At 40.3% G+C, this 20,447-nt stretch overlaps 1 protein-coding gene across 2 annotated transcripts in view; it reads right to left on the reverse strand.

Moving 5' to 3' along the window:
• Positions 1–20,447, reverse strand: part of LOC121795994 — a 59,236-nt gene that overhangs the window by 34,555 nt on the left and 4,234 nt on the right. Inside the window, exons 9-24 of one of the 2 annotated variants that reach the window (XM_042194681.1) lie at positions 20,241–20,421; positions 20,118–20,146; positions 19,892–20,040; positions 19,697–19,799; positions 19,524–19,619; positions 19,150–19,202; positions 18,924–19,047; positions 18,632–18,694; positions 18,490–18,549; positions 17,994–18,155; positions 17,828–17,901; positions 17,631–17,724; positions 17,360–17,496; positions 17,190–17,270; positions 16,985–17,090; positions 16,662–16,903 (exon numbers count right to left, since the gene is read on the reverse strand). In XM_042194681.1, coding sequence (XP_042050615.1) covers positions 16,829–16,903; positions 16,985–17,090; positions 17,190–17,270; positions 17,360–17,496; positions 17,631–17,724; positions 17,828–17,901; positions 17,994–18,155; positions 18,490–18,549; positions 18,632–18,694; positions 18,924–19,047; positions 19,150–19,202; positions 19,524–19,619; positions 19,697–19,799; positions 19,892–20,040; positions 20,118–20,146; positions 20,241–20,421 — 1,587 coding nt within the window. In that variant the 3' untranslated portion in view covers positions 16,662–16,828. Of the gene's footprint in view, positions 1–16,661; positions 16,904–16,984; positions 17,091–17,189; positions 17,271–17,359; positions 17,497–17,630; positions 17,725–17,827; positions 17,902–17,993; positions 18,156–18,489; positions 18,550–18,631; positions 18,695–18,923; positions 19,048–19,149; positions 19,203–19,523; positions 19,620–19,696; positions 19,800–19,891; positions 20,041–20,117; positions 20,147–20,240; positions 20,422–20,447 lie in introns of those variants that run through there. The other variant, XM_042194682.1, reaches the window with a different exon arrangement.

The following is a 20,447-nucleotide window of genomic DNA, read 5'->3' on the forward strand; positions in this document are numbered from 1 at the left end:
TATTTTATTTATTAAATATATGTGTGTTGTTTAATTATTTTTGGTTGGGTAAACGTATTTAGTTGGGGGAGGGGTGAAGGGAGTAATACCTAATGTTAATGCATTTGCTATCTTGCACTTGATTCGGAGTGAGATAATTCTTTTATACTATTGGCTCAAGGAATATTTAAGATATAAACTTTTATTTCTTAATTTATGTAATATTATCATGGATTAAATATTCTGGTAGTTCAGGTAATAGTATTAAGTAGTATTAACTATAAATGCCTGAATATCTTGCATAAAATTGCATTATCTCACGAGTTCTAATTGGTGAAGTTTCTTTGATCCGGTCAGCTATTTATAATCTTAACTTAAAAAATGAATTTTAAGAAATGTGAACGAAAAAAAGTAAATGAAAGTATATTTCAATATATGTTAGTACTTAGTTTATAATACTCCATTCGTTTATAAAAAATAGTCTCATTTGTGGACGACACGGATTTTAATAAAAAAATTGATAAAGTAAGAGAGATTAGAGAAAAAGTAGATAAAGTAGGAGATAAAAAAGAAAAAGTAAGAGAGAGAGGAGAAAAAGTAAAAAAGAGAAGAAGAAAAAGTGAATAAAGTATGTAAGAACGTTTCCATTTTTGAAATGAGACATTTCTTGTGGACATTCAAAAATAGCAAAATGAGACTACTTTTCGTGGACGAGGGGTAGAATGCATGTGTAAGAATTTAGTGTGATGTAAGATTTTCTAAAAAGAAATAAAAAAATAAATGAGAGTTTAATAGTGATATCCCAAAATATTTTGGTGGATGGAAATGGTAAGGTTTGACTTTTGAGTAATAGTAATACTGTTGGAGTGGATATTAATAAATTAAAGTTGTTTTAAGGCCCTAGCTTAGCCCCATAAAATCCTATTAGTAGTAGGGCCATTGGAACCAGCCAGACTCTGTCGCTAACCACAATAATTGATTAATTTCTAATGCTTGAGATAAGAGTGAGTTCGAAAATTAAAAAACAAAATAGAAGACAGTAGGCTAAGGCCACCCGTGTAACGACCCGCTAAGCCGATATTGTTAGAAACAATATTATTATCTTGATTACTTATATAAGTAACTTGAATGCGATTAAATTCAAGCTACGATAAATTATAGGAGTTGTTGTTTTAACGTTAGGCAAGTGAATAGAAAACGTAAATATATATATATCACCTATATGAATATTAAATTTAAATAAATGAATAAATATTAATAACAATAATAAGTTAATACATAGTTTTTTCTTTATTAGTTAGCTTATCCGAGAAGACCTCTGTCATGCGATGCATTTAATGCTACTGGTTGAGTTGTAGAGATAATAAATGCTGCTTTTATGAAGGCATTAATGAGGTATGGAAAAAAATCCTTCCTCTGACACATTTGATGAACATTCTCGCCTAGATTAATTGCAGGTTAAGTTTGCCATAGATGAGTATATTTACTCACTTTCTTTCACCATAAAAACATTACCATCATACATCCTAATCACCCCTTCACAACCCCACATAATTCCTTCACAAACCCCACATACTATTTCCTCTTCCTACTTCAATTCCACATCGGACAGAGCCTAAGGAGGAAGATTTACACACACTTGTAGAATCAAGTCACCAATCCAACACCACCTCTTTTTCCCCCACATAAAAGGTAATTCCAAGTTTTTTTTATGCATATACATCAGATTATAGTAAGAATGAAAATGGAAACATGCTAGGTAACCTTTATTTTCCACATATTACATCAGGGACTCCAAATTTCACCCAACACATACAAGTAGCATGCCAAAACCAGAATTTTTCCCCAAGCTATTGAATGATAGACATAATATAGGACTTTTAATGATGCTTTAGACAACACCAAAAAGCCTGTGACTCTTATAACAATTCTATGTAGACCTCTGAAATAAATATAGAAACTCATCTTGAACCAATCTGTAAATCTGCCGCGAGGAACTTCCGGCAGCGAGCTCGGCGCTCCGTCGTCAACAATGACAGCCCACGCTCCAAAAACGCATCCTTGCTTTCTTTCCAGGAATCTAGAAATCTTGGAATGAAATTAACAAAGTCTATTATCACAAAGGTATTTAAAACCTAAATAAAAAAAAGGGGGAGGGGATGAAGAAACCGATCACCTACCTGTCGGAAACGGCGTCGGCCGCTGGAGATGAGGGTCTCGACGGCGACGGCGCTGGAAGGGAGGGGAGGGCTGATGGATACAATCCCCGCCGAGTTGAAACCTCGGCAAGAGCCGAGCATGGTCCCCGCCGAGCTGAAACCTCGGCAAGAGCCGAGCATGGTCCCCGCCGAGCTGAAACCTCGGCAAGAGCCGAGCATGGTCCCCGCCGAGCTGAAACCTCGGCCAGAGCCGAGCATGGTCCCAGCCGAGCTACAACTTCGGCATGAGCCGAGCAGGGAGTAGGAAACGATTCCGGCAGACCTACAGCCTCGGAAAGAGCCGGTCAAGGAGCAGAGTGTAGCAAGGGAGGAAGTATCCATTGCGAAGACAGGGCCGGCGAGGAACGTGAAGCCTCCGAGCCGATTCGGCGACCTTGGGGCTGTAATGCATATTGATTTGAGGTCCATTCCGAAATTAAAGTATTCCGGGCCTCAGAATGAAATGGTTAAGTAAGCTAAAATAAATAGTTGTGACCCAAATTGTTTTTTTTAGGAGTAATTAGTAAAGTATAGAATATCAAATTTTGGTTGGAATCTAACTAGCAAACGAACTAGTAATAAATAATGTAAGTTCAAATAATGTAAGTTTAGAAATTTCGTAGTAGTAGTAGTAATAATAATATTAATAATGAAGTGCTATTAATTAAATTTCCCAATTTAATTAATATGCAAGTTTCTAAAATTTTCTAACGGTGAGCAAATGATAAAAGAAATAAAGTAGGGGCATGCATTCCTATAAGTATGTGAATTTCTCGAGTCTTATTGGTACGTTGTTTGTTTTCAAAAAGGTTATCTCCGCAAGTAAGGTCGGAGTAAGAATTCAAGATAAGAAAACTAAGCGATCAAGGTGAGCTTTCTTATACTAAAATACAAATTGTATTTTATGAAAACTTGAACACATGTTCGTGATTTTTAAAGATGTTGTCTTGCCATAAATGTTTTGTGTATGATGCCTATCTGTTTGGCTAAGGCCAAATGAATTATGAATGATGATATAAGTCGAATTCGGGTCCCAGTGAGGGTGGTGTCCCCGCTCGGACTAGTGTACACAAGCTCCCTCTGTCATGTTGGACAGAGCAGGTGACCGAGGAAGGTGGCCACCTTCCCGGCACATGCATGTAAGGTGACCGTGCGAGAACACCATCTCGACGGCACAAGGTGATCAGATATGGCTAAGTACAGGAAAAAGGGCCCAAAGTGAATATTTTTTAGTAAGCTCGGGTCTTTTGAATAAAACCCCGAGTATTACTGCGATGATGGCTTGACAATATTTTCAAATGTATATTTGTAATTTTCGGCATTATGTTCACTGAGTACTTTTTGTACTCAGCCCTGCATATTTCTAAACGTGCAGGTTGAGTCGTGGAAAGGGGAAGGGATAAGTGCTGTGGAGAGCAATCTAGTAGATAACTATGAACAAAACTCTCGGAGGTTCATGTCTCCATACATGGACCGCGTTCTTTCGTTTCCGCTGTGCCGGTTAAGAGGCAGTGTCTATCTTACTCTTTACTCTGATAATCAGAACTTGTATGAACGGTCACTCGATTCTACATGATCGAGTGTATTTTGGTTATAAGTATTTCCGTATTTAAGTTATTATGTGCGTCTCGTTTTGCTTTGGCTTTAATTTCCCCTAAATTCTATCCCCGCTTCTTATAATCCCTCCTTAGTCGCGAATTCCCCGGATTATGCTATCCTTAGCTAAATGCGGTCGTGACAGAGTGGTATCAGAGCGTTCTTTCTCGCTTTGAACCCGAGAGTCTTTTTCATATAATCCTTGGTCTAGCATTGATTCGCTGGGCTTTTCGATTAACAAAAGAGACTCCCAGCACCTACCCCCAACACGCTCAACCAAAGCAACGGTAAGTGAGTATATTTTGTTTTAAAAGCAAGTGTGTATAATTTTTACTGGCTTATGTATAGAAATTTTTTTTTTTTTTTTCCTTTTTGTATACATAGCCCTGACAGAACAGCAATTTTTAATTTGCCAACTCTTTCCTGAGCTGGGCAACAATACCAGAAACATTATAACAAGTAATTCGAACTATAGTGAACATGCATGATGGGACGTAGAAGTGACTTTTAGGACTGCTTCTAGTACCCAATTATAACATAGTTGGATACGACTCGTAGGAATGACCAAGCATCCGCATCACATCACGTTTACTTCTTTATGTTTTATATGCATATTTACGTACCGCGATACGAGGGGGGGGAGGCTGATCGATATAGGTTCTTTTGCAGATGGTCTATCCTACAGTCGAGGATATTCTCCTTGAGTACGTCACATTTGTGATACTCGTAGGAGAGGATCTTGGGATATCTCTAGCACAGTTTAGGTGGCTATGGGAGAGAGCGCACCCCTTTGGAGTGACTCACTATGACGGGATACAGCGACTTATCAGACTTCTACCCTCGGATTGGGTAGGCTTTGCCATCGATCGATCCCGTGATTATATATTTTCTGTAGCCCCTTTCTTCGACTCTTTTGGTGATTTTCCCGAGTTCATCGGGGAGATCCACTCGTGTTTTATCCTACATGGTCAGGCACCGAGGGGGCCATATATGCGGCCGGGCGATCTAGCCCCGGTAGGAGACCCAGGGGTCCCGCAGCCAGCAGACCTTCAGCCCGAGCCGGTCATTCAGCAGCCCGACCTGATTCTCCCACCTCTGCCCTCTCCACCGAGGCGTCGGACTCGCGGAGAGTTTGAGGCTGGACCATCTCGTTTCCCTTTGGGAGATGAGGAGGATCTCTACCTAGTCAGCCCTGACCCCGCACCGAGCCTAGAGGGAGTAGGGTCGGAAGGCACCGAGGCGAGAGAGTTACGAGCTGCAGCAGCCGAGAGGTGTAGGAGGGGCAAGGCCCCCGCCACTCTTTCAGACGGGGATGAGTCAGTTGAGCAGAAGATCATAGTAGGTACCAGTCGCCTACAGCCATTGCCCATTCCCTCTGAGGCATCTCCCGACGCATTGCCAGGAGCGACGAGTCGTACTATTCCGAGTCGCCACGAGCCTATATCACTAGAGCGTGGACCAGTCGCATGGGCTATACGCCATTGGGGAACTGTGACCAGTGGACCACATCCTCCGGGTGGCACTATTGAGTCAGCTATTCGCCTTGATGAGAGTTCGGACGAGGAGGAGCCAGAGGAAGGTGAAGAGGACCCGGGGACCGGTGCGAGTGCCACTGAGACATCAGCCTGATCGTTGACTAGATAGGGATGTCACCTTTGTATATATGTGTGTACTCCAGAAACGGATCCGTTATGAGACCGTTCTGGTTTATGTTTTGACTAGCTATAGTATTTTGACATCACAGAAACATTCATGTGAGTGTTCTGTGGCTTGACCTATTTTGACTAACATCTGTTTAGTAACAGATGTGATATTTTGCGACACCAAGAATGGTTGTACGAAAGTCCTCCGTGGAGGCAATTTTTCCCTGTACATAAACTTTATATGTATATATATACATGTTTTACTTTCTGTCTCTAGCAGAATTTGATAATGATTGTTTGAATAAATTGAAGTTCTCTACTCTCCTAATCTTTAAAATCTTTCCAACAATAGTAACTTATAAGGAAGTGTTTTATCAATAGAAAATGCCGCCAAGGATAGCTGGGCGACCCCGAGGAAGAGGAAGAGGACGTGGTAGAAGGCCGCACCCTGAGCCCGAAAGACAACACGTAAACCCTCCGCCACCATCTCCACCTCGATCACTTTCACCCCCCCCCTGCCCCGACAGTAGATAGAACTGTCGTTAACACCTTTCTGAAAAAGAAGCCGCCAACGTTTGACGGAAAAGGCGACCCCACTGAAGCGGAATCGTGGATACGTGCGCTCGAGCGCCTGTTTGACTTACTGCAATGCACAGACGATGAGCGTTTGGTTTGTGCCTCACTCCAACTGACTGGGTCAGCAGATTATTGGTGGGAAGCCCGCAAAAAGATAATGACCCCGCAGCAGCTAGAGGACCTAACTTGGGATCAATTCAAGACAGGAATCTACGACAAATACATCCCCAAGAGCTATAAAAAGCAGAAGGAAACAGAGTTCTATAACTTGAAACAGGGACGAATGTCAGTGACAGAATATGATCGCACTTTCTTTGACCTGTCCAGGTACGGAGTTGATCAAGTGGATACGGATGAAAAGATGTCCGAGAAATTTTGTGCTGGCTTGAGGCACGAAATAAGAGTAGCATTGGCTAGCCGTGGCGGACTACCATATTCCGAAGCTCTAAAACTGGCCTTAGACATTGAAGCTGCATTGCCTAAAGAAAGACCTGCACCCAACCCTACAAATATGTCACTGCAGACCTCGTCCCAAGCCCCAAGGGACAAAAGGAAGTGGGAAGGAAACCAGAACCAGTGGGGACAAAAGAAGCCATGGCATGGACCACCCCGCCCACAAAACTTTGCAAGGCAGCCTATCTTTAAACCGACAGGAATCACTCAACCAAGGCCCAATCTTTGTCCCAAATGTAACAAGCCCCACAGCGGAATCTGCAGGGCCGGAGAAATGATTTGTTTTACTTGTGGAAGGTATGGCCATATCGCCAGGAACTGTCAAAATGGACTCCAGAGAAGGAGTGCACCAACTAACCAGCCAGCACAACGTCAACACTTGCGAGCTCTACATGCAGACACCCAGAACCACCAGACCCCGCATCCACAACGACCGAGCCTCTCAACTCAAGCTAGGGCATATGCATTGGGACGAAACCAACAGAACAACAACCATGGGAATTTGGCAGGTATGGGCACTCTATTGAACGTACCTATTGTCCTTTTGTTTGATACTGGTGCCTCGCACTCCTTCATATCAACCTCGTGTGTAAGCACTTTAGAACTCACACCAGAACCAGCCGAACCTAGAGTAACGGTCTCCTCACCAGTAGGAGGAGTTATAGAAATCACACAAAAGTGCTCGAACCTAGAAATCACGCTCGGAGAACGTAAGGTTATTGCTAATAACTTGGGGGTCATGAAAATGGAAGATGTCGATATTATACTAGGGATGGAATGGTTGGCCAAGAACCACGCCACTATCAAGTGCAGTGAAAGACATATTTCCTTTCAAACTCCGGGAGAAGGGCAAGTTGAGCTCCATGGAATCACTATGAACAAGCGCAAATCCATAATTTCGGTCCTACAAGCAGCCGCGCTGGTGAAAAAAGGGTGTCCCGCCTACCTCGTCTACTTAAGCGAAGAACATAATGAAGAAAAGAAGATTGAGGATGTGGATATTGTACGTGAATTTCCGGACGTATTTCCTGACACGCTGCCCGGGTTACCCCCAGACAGACGACTGGAATTCAGCATCGATTTGGAACCAGGAGCCGCGCCAATTTCAAAGGCGCCATACCGAATGGCCCCAAAGGAACTGGGAGAACTGAAACTACAACTGCAAGAACTTTTAGACCTGGGTTTTATCAGACCCAGCGTGTCACCATGGGGAGCTCCTGTACTTTTTGTCAAGAAGAAGGATGGAACGTTGAGGATGTGCATAGACTACCGAGAATTGAACAAGGTGACACTCAAGAATAAATACCCATTGCCAAGGATAGATGATTTATTTGACCAGCTTAAGGGGGCCAGTATATTTTCTAAGATTGACTTAAGGTCCGGGTACCACCAATTGAAGATCCGGTCCGAAGATGTACCCAAGACAGCTTTTCGCACCAGGTACGGTCACTATGAGTTCGTAGTAATGCCTTTTGGATTGACCAATGCCCCTGCGGTGTTCATGGATTTGATGAATCGCATATTTCACCCATATCTCGACAAATTCGTCCTGGTCTTCATAGACGACGTCCTCATCTACTCGAGGAATAGATCGGAACACGCTGAGCATCTAAGAACTATCCTCGAAACGTTGAGGACCGAGAGACTTTATGCTAAATTCAGCAAGTGCGAGTTTTGGCTCAATGAGGTTAATTTTCTTGGACACATAGTAACGGCAGAAGGAATTCGGGTAGATCCAGCAAAGGTAGAGGCCGTACAAAACTGGAAATCACCAACCAACCCGAACGAAATTCGGAGTTTTCTAGGACTGGCTGGCTACTACAGAAGATTCATCGAAGGGTTCTCAAAGATTGCCAGGCCAATGACGCAACAACTCAAAAAGGGCATCAAGTTTGTGTGGACCCCTGAATGCGAAGCTAGCTTCCAACTGCTAAAAGAGAAATTAACCACCGCCCCCGTGTTAGCCGTGCCAGAAACAGGAACAAATTACGTGGTCTACGCAGATGCTTCGAAAAATGGACTCGGGTGCGTTCTAATGCAGAACGGGAAGGTGATAGCTTATGCGTCGAGACAACTCCGACCCCACGAACTGAACTACCCCACTCACGATCTGGAATTAGCAGCCGTAGTGCATGCACTGAAAATTTGGAGACACCACCTATATGGGGTTAGATGTGAGATTTTCACTGACCACAAGAGTCTAAAATACTTCTTCGAACAAAAGGATCTAAACATGCGGCAGAGGAGATGGCTCGAGCTGGTGAAGGATTACGATTGCAGCATAAACTACCATCCGGGCAAAGCAAATGTGGTAGCTGACGCACTGAGTCGAAAGTCTCAACAACTAGCTTGTCTGGCCACCCGGGAGGGAATACTGATACAAGAATTTGCCAAGATGAGGATAGAAATAATACAAGCACCGGAAACAGTGGAAGCTAAAATCGCAACTTTGGTGCTGCAGCCCGACCTGAGAAAACGAATAGTTGACGCCCAAAGACACGACGAAGCTCTGGAGAAAATACGAATGAAAGTGCGAACCGGTGAGCAAAGCAATTATAGGGAAGAGGCGGACAATGCCCTCACTTTTGAAGGAAGACTGTGTGTACCAGCCAACCCGGACCTTAGGAATGAAATTTTAATCGAGGCACATGACACTCCGTATACCGCCCATCCGGGAAGCACAAAAATGTACCAGGATCTAAAAAGAAAATTTTGGTGGGACGGCATGAAAAGAAGCATCGCAATGTTTGTCGAGAGATGTTTAACTTGCCAGCGAGTCAAGGCATTGCACCAACGACCTTACGGAAAATTACAACCCTTGGAAATTCCCCAGTGGAAATGGGAACATATCGCCATGGATTTCGTGACTGGCCTGCCCAGATCCAAGCGTGGAAATACTGCCATTTGGGTAATTGTTGATCGACTCACGAAAAGTGCTCATTTTATCCCTATTCCAATCACGTATGGATCTGAGAAACTAGCACAGTTATATGTACGGGAAATCGTGCGTCTGCATGGAGTACCTGTGACAATCACGTCAGACCGAGACTCGAAGTTTACATCCAGATTCTGGCAAAGCATGCAAAGGGAAATGGGTACGAGATTAAATTTCAGCACCGCATTCCACCCCCAGACCGACGGACAATCCGAGAGGACAATCCAAACTCTAGAAGATATGTTGAGGGCCGTCGTACTCGATAGAGGAGAAAACTGGGAATCCATCTTGCATCTGATAGAGTTTGCCTATAATAATAGTTATCAAGCCACCATCGACATGGCACCTTATGAGGCACTATATGGAAGAAAATGTCGGTCTCCACTCTATTGGGACGAAGTAGGGGAGAGAAAGGTATTAGGCCCGGAATCCGTGGCGGAGATGATTGAAATCGTGAGACGAATCCGGGGTCGAATCAAGGAAGCGCAAGACCGACAAAAATCCTACGCCGATGAGCGTCGAACGGATTTGAAATTTAACATCGGAGAGAAAGTCTTTTTGAAAGTATCTCCTTCCAAAGGGATAACCAGATTTGGACTCAGAGGAAAGCTGAAACCACGGTTTATTGGACCCTATGAAATTCTGGAAGAAGTGGGCCCGGTAGCATATCGTTTGGCATTACCACCCAATTTTTGTAATGTGCACCACGTATTCCACGTCTCCCAACTTCGGAGGTACGTGTTCGACCCGAAGCATGTCATTCGTCACGAGGAAATCGCTTTAGAACCTGACCTGAGCTACGAAGAAAAGCCGATAGAAATACTAGACCGAAAGGTGCAACAGCTTCGGAACAAGTCGATTACTACAGTGAAGGTTTTGTGGAAAAAACCACGGACAGGAAGAAGCAACATGGGAGCTAGAAGAGAAAATGAAGGAGAAATATCCCGAGCTTTTTGTCTAAATATTTTCTAAATTTCGGGACGAAATTTCTTTTAAGAGGGGTAGTATGTAACGACCCGCTAAGCCGATATTGTTAGAAACAATATTATTATCTTGATTACTTATATAAGTAACTTGAATGCGATTAAATTCAAGCTACGATAAATTATAGGAGTTGTTGTTTTAACGTTAGGCAAGTGAATAGAAAACGTAAATATATATATATCACCTATATGAATATTAAATTTAAATAAATGAATAAATATTAATAACAATAATAAGTTAATACATAGTTTTTTCTTTATTAGTTAGCTTATCCGAGAAGACCTCTGTCATGCGATGCATTTAATGCTACTGGTTGAGTTGTAGAGATAATAAATGCTGCTTTTATGAAGGCATTAATGAGGTATGGAAAAAAATCCTTCCTCTGACACATTTGATGAACATTCTCGCCTAGATTAATTGCAGGTTAAGTTTGCCATAGATGAGTATATTTACTCACTTTCTTTCACCATAAAAACATTACCATCATACATCCTAATCACCCCTTCACAACCCCACATAATTCCTTCACAAACCCCACATACTATTTCCTCTTCCTACTTCAATTCCACATCGGACAGAGCCTAAGGAGGAAGATTTACACACACTTGTAGAATCAAGTCACCAATCCAACACCACCTCTTTTTCCCCCACATAAAAGGTAATTCCAAGTTTTTTTTATGCATATACATCAGATTATAGTAAGAATGAAAATGGAAACATGCTAGGTAACCTTTATTTTCCACATATTACATCAGGGACTCCAAATTTCACCCAACACATACAAGTAGCATGCCAAAACCAGAATTTTTCCCCAAGCTATTGAATGATAGACATAATATAGGACTTTTAATGATGCTTTAGACAACACCAAAAAGCCTGTGACTCTTATAACAATTCTATGTAGACCTCTGAAATAAATATAGAAACTCATCTTGAACCAATCTGTAAATCTGCCGCGAGGAACTTCCGGCAGCGAGCTCGGCGCTCCGTCGTCAACAATGACAGCCCACGCTCCAAAAACGCATCCTTGCTTTCTTTCCAGGAATCTAGAAATCTTGGAATGAAATTAACAAAGTCTATTATCACAAAGGTATTTAAAACCTAAATAAAAAAAAGGGGGAGGGGATGAAGAAACCGATCACCTACCTGTCGGAAACGGCGTCGGCCGCTGGAGATGAGGGTCTCGACGGCGACGGCGCTGGAAGGGAGGGGAGGGCTGATGGATACAATCCCCGCCGAGTTGAAACCTCGGCAAGAGCCGAGCATGGTCCCCGCCGAGCTGAAACCTCGGCAAGAGCCGAGCATGGTCCCCGCCGAGCTGAAACCTCGGCAAGAGCCGAGCATGGTCCCCGCCGAGCTGAAACCTCGGCCAGAGCCGAGCATGGTCCCAGCCGAGCTACAACTTCGGCATGAGCCGAGCAGGGAGTAGGAAACGATTCCGGCAGACCTACAGCCTCGGAAAGAGCCGGTCAAGGAGCAGAGTGTAGCAAGGGAGGAAGTATCCATTGCGAAGACAGGGCCGGCGAGGAACGTGAAGCCTCCGAGCCGATTCGGCGACCTTGGGGCTGTAATGCATATTGATTTGAGGTCCATTCCGAAATTAAAGTATTCCGGGCCTCAGAATGAAATGGTTAAGTAAGCTAAAATAAATAGTTGTGACCCAAATTGTTTTTTTTAGGAGTAATTAGTAAAGTATAGAATATCAAATTTTGGTTGGAATCTAACTAGCAAACGAACTAGTAATAAATAATGTAAGTTCAAATAATGTAAGTTTAGAAATTTCGTAGTAGTAGTAGTAATAATAATATTAATAATGAAGTGCTATTAATTAAATTTCCCAATTTAATTAATATGCAAGTTTCTAAAATTTTCTAACGGTGAGCAAATGATAAAAGAAATAAAGTAGGGGCATGCATTCCTATAAGTATGTGAATTTCTCGAGTCTTATTGGTACGTTGTTTGTTTTCAAAAAGGTTATCTCCGCAAGTAAGGTCGGAGTAAGAATTCAAGATAAGAAAACTAAGCGATCAAGGTGAGCTTTCTTATACTAAAATACAAATTGTATTTTATGAAAACTTGAACACATGTTCGTGATTTTTAAAGATGTTGTCTTGCCATAAATGTTTTGTGTATGATGCCTATCTGTTTGGCTAAGGCCAAATGAATTATGAATGATGATATAAGTCGAATTCGGGTCCCAGTGAGGGTGGTGTCCCCGCTCGGACTAGTGTACACAAGCTCCCTCTGTCATGTTGGACAGAGCAGGTGACCGAGGAAGGTGGCCACCTTCCCGGCACATGCATGTAAGGTGACCGTGCGAGAACACCATCTCGACGGCACAAGGTGATCAGATATGGCTAAGTACAGGAAAAAGGGCCCAAAGTGAATATTTTTTAGTAAGCTCGGGTCTTTTGAATAAAACCCCGAGTATTACTGCGATGATGGCTTGACAATATTTTCAAATGTATATTTGTAATTTTCGGCATTATGTTCACTGAGTACTTTTTGTACTCAGCCCTGCATATTTCTAAACGTGCAGGTTGAGTCGTGGAAAGGGGAAGGGATAAGTGCTGTGGAGAGCAATCTAGTAGATAACTATGAACAAAACTCTCGGAGGTTCATGTCTCCATACATGGACCGCGTTCTTTCGTTTCCGCTGTGCCGGTTAAGAGGCAGTGTCTATCTTACTCTTTACTCTGATAATCAGAACTTGTATGAACGGTCACTCGATTCTACATGATCGAGTGTATTTTGGTTATAAGTATTTCCGTATTTAAGTTATTATGTGCGTCTCGTTTTGCTTTGGCTTTAATTTCCCCTAAATTCTATCCCCGCTTCTTATAATCCCTCCTTAGTCGCGAATTCCCCGGATTATGCTATCCTTAGCTAAATGCGGTCGTGACAACCCGCAACGCGTTACGCGGGTGGCACGAGTCCCGTCCCTCCGTGACAAGACAGCCGCGGGACGCGTTGCAGCGTCCCGTCCCGTCACCATCCCGCCGGATCCCCCGTCACGCCGAGACGCCGCGCGAGACGTCTCGCCACGTTGCGGCAAAATAGAAGACTGTAGGCTAAGGCCACCCGCAACGCGTTACGCGGGTGGCACGAGTCCCGTCCCTCCGTGACGAGACGGGCGCGGGAATCGTTGCAGCGTCCCGTCCCGTCACCATCCCGCCAGATCCCCCGTCGCGCCGAGACGCCGCGCGAGACGTCTCGCCACACGCTCCCGCGACGTGGCGCGCTCTGGGGTCATGCGTGACGCCCACTCGCCGGCCCGCGAGTGGGTTTCGTCATACTGGCGCAATAATTCATTTTTTTTAATTCGAATTTAATAAAAAAAATTTAAAAATTCGAAAACGGTAAATGAAAATAAAATAAAAAATGAAAATGAATTTAGAGCATCAAATTATACAGAGTTGAATGATCTGACGTGAATTTAGAGCATCAAATTATACATAGTTAAATTATGTCTTTTTTTATATATTTTGCCACGAATTTAATTATGTATTGTTTTTAAGTTGTAATTTTATTTTATTTAATGAAGTGTGTTTTTATTAATTGAATTTGTTGGAAATAAAAATAAAAAATAAAATTGAATGAATAGTAATTTAAGGGACGGAAACTTGTTGCAGTACATTTTTGCAGCGTCGTGTGGCTGGGACGGCCGACGGCATCGAACCTTTCTTGGAAGAACTCTTCCCGGGCTGCCAATGTATTTGTGATGTGGAGAAATACGATTTCCGCATGCCGAAACGTCGACGGAAGTAGGTATCTCCCCAAACCGAGTTATCGCTGAAGTAGTCGCGGACTAACCTTGCGGCGACTTCCTCCCGGTTACGATGGATGTAAGTCCGGGAGCGTCTTTGGGGCGGCGCAGCTTCTTCCGCCTCCCGGCGTCGATCTTCTTCAAGTGATTCTTCCATTATTCGACGCATTTGCTCATATGGATCCATTAGATCGATTAACTTTGGGGGAATAATAAAAGAGTTTGATTTGAGATGAAAATTGGAGTTGAAAGAAAGATGAGTTGAGAAGAATAGATGTGTGTTTGTGTGAGAAATGAGGATGAAATAGGAGTATTTATAGAGTAAAAAAATAAAATAAAAAAGGAAAATGGTCGAAAAACGGTAATATTACCGTTTTTCGAATTTTAATTTTTTTTATTAAATTCATTTTTTTTAAAATGATTTATTGCGTCAGCGTGACGAAACCCACTCGCGGGGCGGCGAGTGGGCGTCACGCATGGCGCCGGAGCCCGCCACGTCGCGCGGGCCGTCTCGGAGAGAAGGGTGTCTCGACGGGTTGGGGACGCGACGGGACACTGCAACGCGTCCCGCGCGTCTCGTCACGGAGGAATGGGCTTCGAGCCACCCGCGTAACACGTTGTGGGTGGCCCAAGAACCCTAAACCCTAAACATAGTAACATCAATAGGGTTTTATAATATCATCTTTGAAAGTCTCGTTTCTATTCCTTATAGTAATTTGATTTTATGATTCATTTACTACCTCGTCCCTAAAAATTTGTCACTTATTTTCTTTTTCGTCCGTCCCTAAAAATTTATCACCTTTCACTTTTACCATTTTTAGTAGTATACCCAACATTCCACTAACTCATTCTCACTCACATTTTATTTTAAAACTAATATATAAAAATAGAACCCACGTGCCACTAACTTTTTCTCCACTTTCTATTACATTTCTTAAAACTCGTGCCGGGTCAAATAATTCCAAATTTTAAGAGACGGAGGAAGTACTATCTTTTATTACTAGTAAAAATCTTCTCCGAGGAATAGTTGAACGAGCAACTCATGACCGGTAATAAATACCGGGACTTTGCAGTATTTGATTGATCACAATTCTATATTGGCTCGTTCCATTTGTACAAATATTTTATGATTATTTTTTTACGTATTATATTTGGTTGATGAGATTGAATCTCTCAAATAATCCGACTAAAATAATCTTACAACTTAATCCTAGATGAATTATCATATGATAATTAGTCATAACAACCGAGCATCACCTATATTTACTATAGAAGTTCGTGGAAAATTCATTAGATAAATGTTAAAGATTAAAATAGTTTGATATTTGCACGGATAAATTAGACAGTTTATTTTATATTAGTACTAGTAATTCATTTTAAACCTAGATACATGAGTGGTTTTGGTTTTAAACCATCAACAAATGCCCGACTTTTGAAAAAATGCAGATGTACTACTTGCTGCTGCCTTGTTGCAATTTTACACTCCAATGGGAGAGGTAAAGTTAGATATAACTATCATATTTACTTTTTTTTCATGAAAAATCATTTTACAAGGGGAGAGGTATTTGAGAAGGTATTATACCTTTTTCCATTTCGAATAGGTATATTTACCTCTCCATCAATAAAGAGGTAAAATCTTATAACTACCATATTTGCATCCTTTTCATGAAAAATCATTCTCCACGGGAGAAGGTATTACACTTTATATGTTTTAATGCATTTTGTAGTATTATTTTATTTTAAAAAATCATTTACCTTTCTATATACATTTTTCCTTTGGAATGCGTTACTTTTTGAAAGGGTATATTTCAGTTTTTTGAGAAGGTAAATAGATGATATACCTCTTCCATTTATCTTTCCTTGTTGGAGATGCTCTAAGAGTATTTCCAAGGGAAGATGTAAATGAAGACATAAACTAATATAACTACCATATTTACCTTTTTTTTCATGAAAAATCATTCTTCAAGGGCAAAAGTATTTGAAATGGAATTATACATTTTTCCATTTTGAAGAGGTATCTTTACCTCAATAGAGAGGTAAAATCTTATAACTACCATATTTGTCTTCTTTCCATGAAAAAATCCTTCTCCAAGGGGAAATGTATTTGAGAAGGTATTATAGTTTATATTTTTTTAATGCATTTTATACTATTATTTTATTTTTAAAAAATAATTTACCTTTCTATATACGTTTTCCCTTTGAAATGTGTTAATTTTTAAAAGAGTATATTTCACTTTTTAAGAAGGTAAATACATAATATACCTTTTTTTATATACCTTTCCTCATTGAAGATACTCTAAGAGAAGCTCCTTGTTCTAATGTTAATGTCACACTTCATTTATTTGTAATAGTTTTTAAAGACTAAAACAGAGTAAAACCTTATTTCAACTAACAGAAAGCAGACTTCATTTATTTGTAATAGTTTTTAAAGACTAAAACAGAGTAAAACCTTATTTCAACTAACACAAAGCAGGCTTCATTTATTTGTAATAGTTTTTAAAGACTAAAACAGAGTAAAACCTTATTTCAACTAACAGAAAGCAGACTTCATTTATTTGTAATAGTTTTTAAAGACTAAAACAGAGTAAAACCTTATTTCAACTAACAGAAAGCAGGCTTCATTTATTTGTAATAGTTTTTAAAGACTAAAACAGAGTAAAACCTTATTTCAACTAACAGAAAGCAGACACCCGAAAGATTAGTTGTCAGAAGGCAGACGATTGTATGGAGCATTCCCAAATGCAGCAACATCACCAGGTCTATTTAATACAATCTGTCATTAATGAGAAATAACAAAACATAGGTCATTTATTCGTAACAGAAAAAATGTTTAAAAGAAAAGTTTGTGTGCTACCTGATAATCTCCGATAACACAATATTTAAATCCAGCAGCGCAATAATCAAAATAGTATTCCCATGTCCGTATGAACTTGTCGTCAAATCCAAGACCATGAATTTTACTATCAATACACAAATTTCCTTTAGCAACTTTAAAATACTACTCCCCTAGATAAGACTCAACTCTTTAGGAGAGCAGATGTATCAAGTTTAATTACTACCTTCGGTTTTGGAGGAAGTTGCGACGCCAATTTCTGAGGGTGTGGTAATAATGATATCCTATTTCTTCTAGGTGCACGATGCTTCATAAAATCAATCCAACCAGACACGCGTCAATAAATAACAGCAGACATTAAACACTGTATTTATTAAGAATGCAAACATTGATCACCTAAGTCTGGATGCTGCAGCCATTGCCTGTATTACTCGGTTAAGTGAAGGCACACATCCACCATGGAATATGTATTCCGTGGCAAATCCATTCCTGCGCCTCCACTCTTCATATTTCTCATCAGCTACTGCTATGAACTGATGAAAAAATTCAACTAGTTTTTTATACTAGTTTATATTGGGTGAAGTGGAAAAAACAAGCCTGATGTTGACAACAAAAATCTAACACTATGGTTTGATGGGAAACTAAGAATGGAAAGCGTAGAGGTTACCTGAAGAACAAGAATACCATTGTCTGCTAATGAAGATTCACAACATTTAAAAAATTCTTCCATATAGTCATGCCCCACGTGTTCTATCATCCCACTGAAAAGCCAGCACGAGAATTGTATCATGCATATGTGTATGTCATTACAGTAAAGCAGTAAATTAATTCAAGAGGTTGGAAACATTAAAACAATGGACTCACCATGATATTATCCTATCATATCTGTAGTTCTTAGGCAATTGGCGGTAGTCACAAAGAAGAACCTCAATTTGATCCTGATAATAAAACTAATAACTTGAGAAATCACAAACATGGGAAATCTTTTCTTTACATATTTGTATAAAACAACTAAATAAAATGTTATTACCTGTAAACCTGCTTCCTTCACTTTCGCTTCTATGTATTGCAGCTGACTTTCTGACAATGTAATACCTGTATATTTGCATCCTGTTTTTTTCACTACTTCAATTGCTAAACTTCCCCATCCACACCCTATCTCTAGAATGTGATGATCTTTATTGATTCTTGCCTGTACTCGAAGGGGATTCAGCATATGAGAGTTACTATGTGAGCCCCACCCACAATAAAAAAGGATTAGATTTATGTTAAAAATTTATTATGTAAATTAGATAAATCTTACTCCGTATCAATCACTGTAGTAGAACAGGAAGAATAAGTTTCCAGAGAAAGAAACATAGTTACAGCTTTTATCTATTCACTCTAAATTTCACATTCTAATAAGTAACTAAGTATTCAACCTTTCCCATAAATAAAGTTCTTAAATACATCAAATTAATTACGAGTATATTTTAGCATCCCTAAAGATCAATTCAAGATTGAAGGAATGTTCCGGTGAATTTCACCTTTTCAATCAAAGTATGGACTTTCCGGAGCTGTGCATTCTTCAAATCTTCTAATGGATTCTGCAATGACAGTATAAAGTAACAATATGGTACAGACCATCAACGCATATATCTATTGAAAATTTGAAATCATTAGTATCACCTGAAATATTGCACAAGAATAAGTCATTGTCTCATCCAAGAATAGAGAAAACAATTCATTGCTCTGCCAAAAGAAATAAAAAGAAATTGAATTACAATGAAACAATTGAAGTAGAAAGATATCACAATGTACTCGTTATGTAAAAAATTACTATGACTTTGATGTCACATGCACATCCACTAAGAATATTGCATACATGAAGGTCTAACAAATTAAAGAAATTAATAAAGATTTATATTCATGTGTTAATATATAATTATTTATAACCCTTTTAAAGCATATGGCCACTTACTAGGTCATAATGGCGCGAGATGTTACGCCGTGCCTGGGTCAGTGTGTTCCTCCTGGAAACAAGGTTGATGATTTTTTTTGCATTTGCTGCTATAGATGTGTAAAGAAATGGTGTCCACCGTTTCCTAGAGATATCAACACAGTAAAATATATCATCGTATTACGTTCTATAAACCAGATCAACACACACACACACACAAAGGGAAATACCTCTTGATTATATTTACCTTTCCTTGTTTAACTCGGCACATGCATTCAGCTCTGCATTTCTTATAATCAGCTGCACAATACATGTCCCATAAATTAAATATTCAACTAATGATAGTTGAAGAGTTAAAAGTTACTCCATACTCCCTCGGTCCATCAAATATAGTCTCATTGGTGGAAGACACGAGTTTTAATTTGAAATGGGTAAAGTATGAGCAAAAAAGAGATAGAGTGTGTAAAGCATGAAAGAGAAAGATCAAAGTGTAACAAATTGGAAGTAACTTTCCATTTTTAGTACTATGAGACTAATTTTGGTGGATAGACGAAAATGGAAAGATTGAAACAATTTTTTGTGGACGAAGGAGTATTATTAATTTTGGATAAATTTACTTACTAGAAGAAAGTTGAGAAGACCTTCGTTTGCATCAACAAAAGAAATGTCACCATTAATGTAGGCATCGGCAAAACCTAAATCGGCCTCAGTTGCGACCTGTGAGAAAAGTATCCAGTTTGATGATAAATACTTACAAAATTAACTATTTTTTAGCGGTAATAACCTAATCTTACCTTCCAATAAAACTGGGGTTTGTGAACTCTCACAATGACCTTTAAATTGCTCTTTGTTCTTGTACCTTCAAATGTAAAGATTCTACCGCCTTCTTCCAAAAAGCTGTTTCAACAGTAATTGTCAGTTGTATACTTGTATACTTCTCTTTAAGCAGATACCGCAGTACTATGTTATAATGTATACTAGAAGCTCACATTAGACATCCAGTAGCAATAAAGCGCTGAAGGAACCTCGTAACGACAAAACAAGCCCCAGTTTCAAGACGAGATGGAACCATGCATGTGGGGTTGTTTGAATAAGTATAATGTTTTCTAAGCATGCTGTTTGCAGCAAGTATTCCTGCCTGTTAAGATCAATTCATGTTAACAGATAAAAATCTGGGTAGGAATAAAATTGTACTTATGGTGTGATAAAATATACCTTTACCCCATCCTCGGGGAAGCCATAGCCTGGAAGTATAAAAGGTTATACCAAAAGAGACCATAAGTCATCATACACAACTTAATGGTTTGCTGAAAAAGCTTCTAAAGAATTTTAGTGCACCTTGATATGCTCCACAGAACCATAGTCCTCTGTTCCCTTGAATATCATTGAGATTTGACAAAGCCCTGCTAGCAGCAACTGATGGTATAGGATGGCTAGTTGATGACTTGAAAGATGTATCTTTAGGTGTATAAGGTGGATTTAGAGATGCAAAAATTGGAGCTGTAGGTTCACTAATATTCTGTACATCCATTGAGAAAACAAGTC

The sequence above is a fragment of the Salvia splendens genome, chromosome 3 (genome assembly GCF_004379255.2).
Source record: "Salvia splendens isolate huo1 chromosome 3, SspV2, whole genome shotgun sequence".
Taxonomy (NCBI): Eukaryota; Viridiplantae; Streptophyta; class Magnoliopsida; order Lamiales; family Lamiaceae; genus Salvia; species Salvia splendens.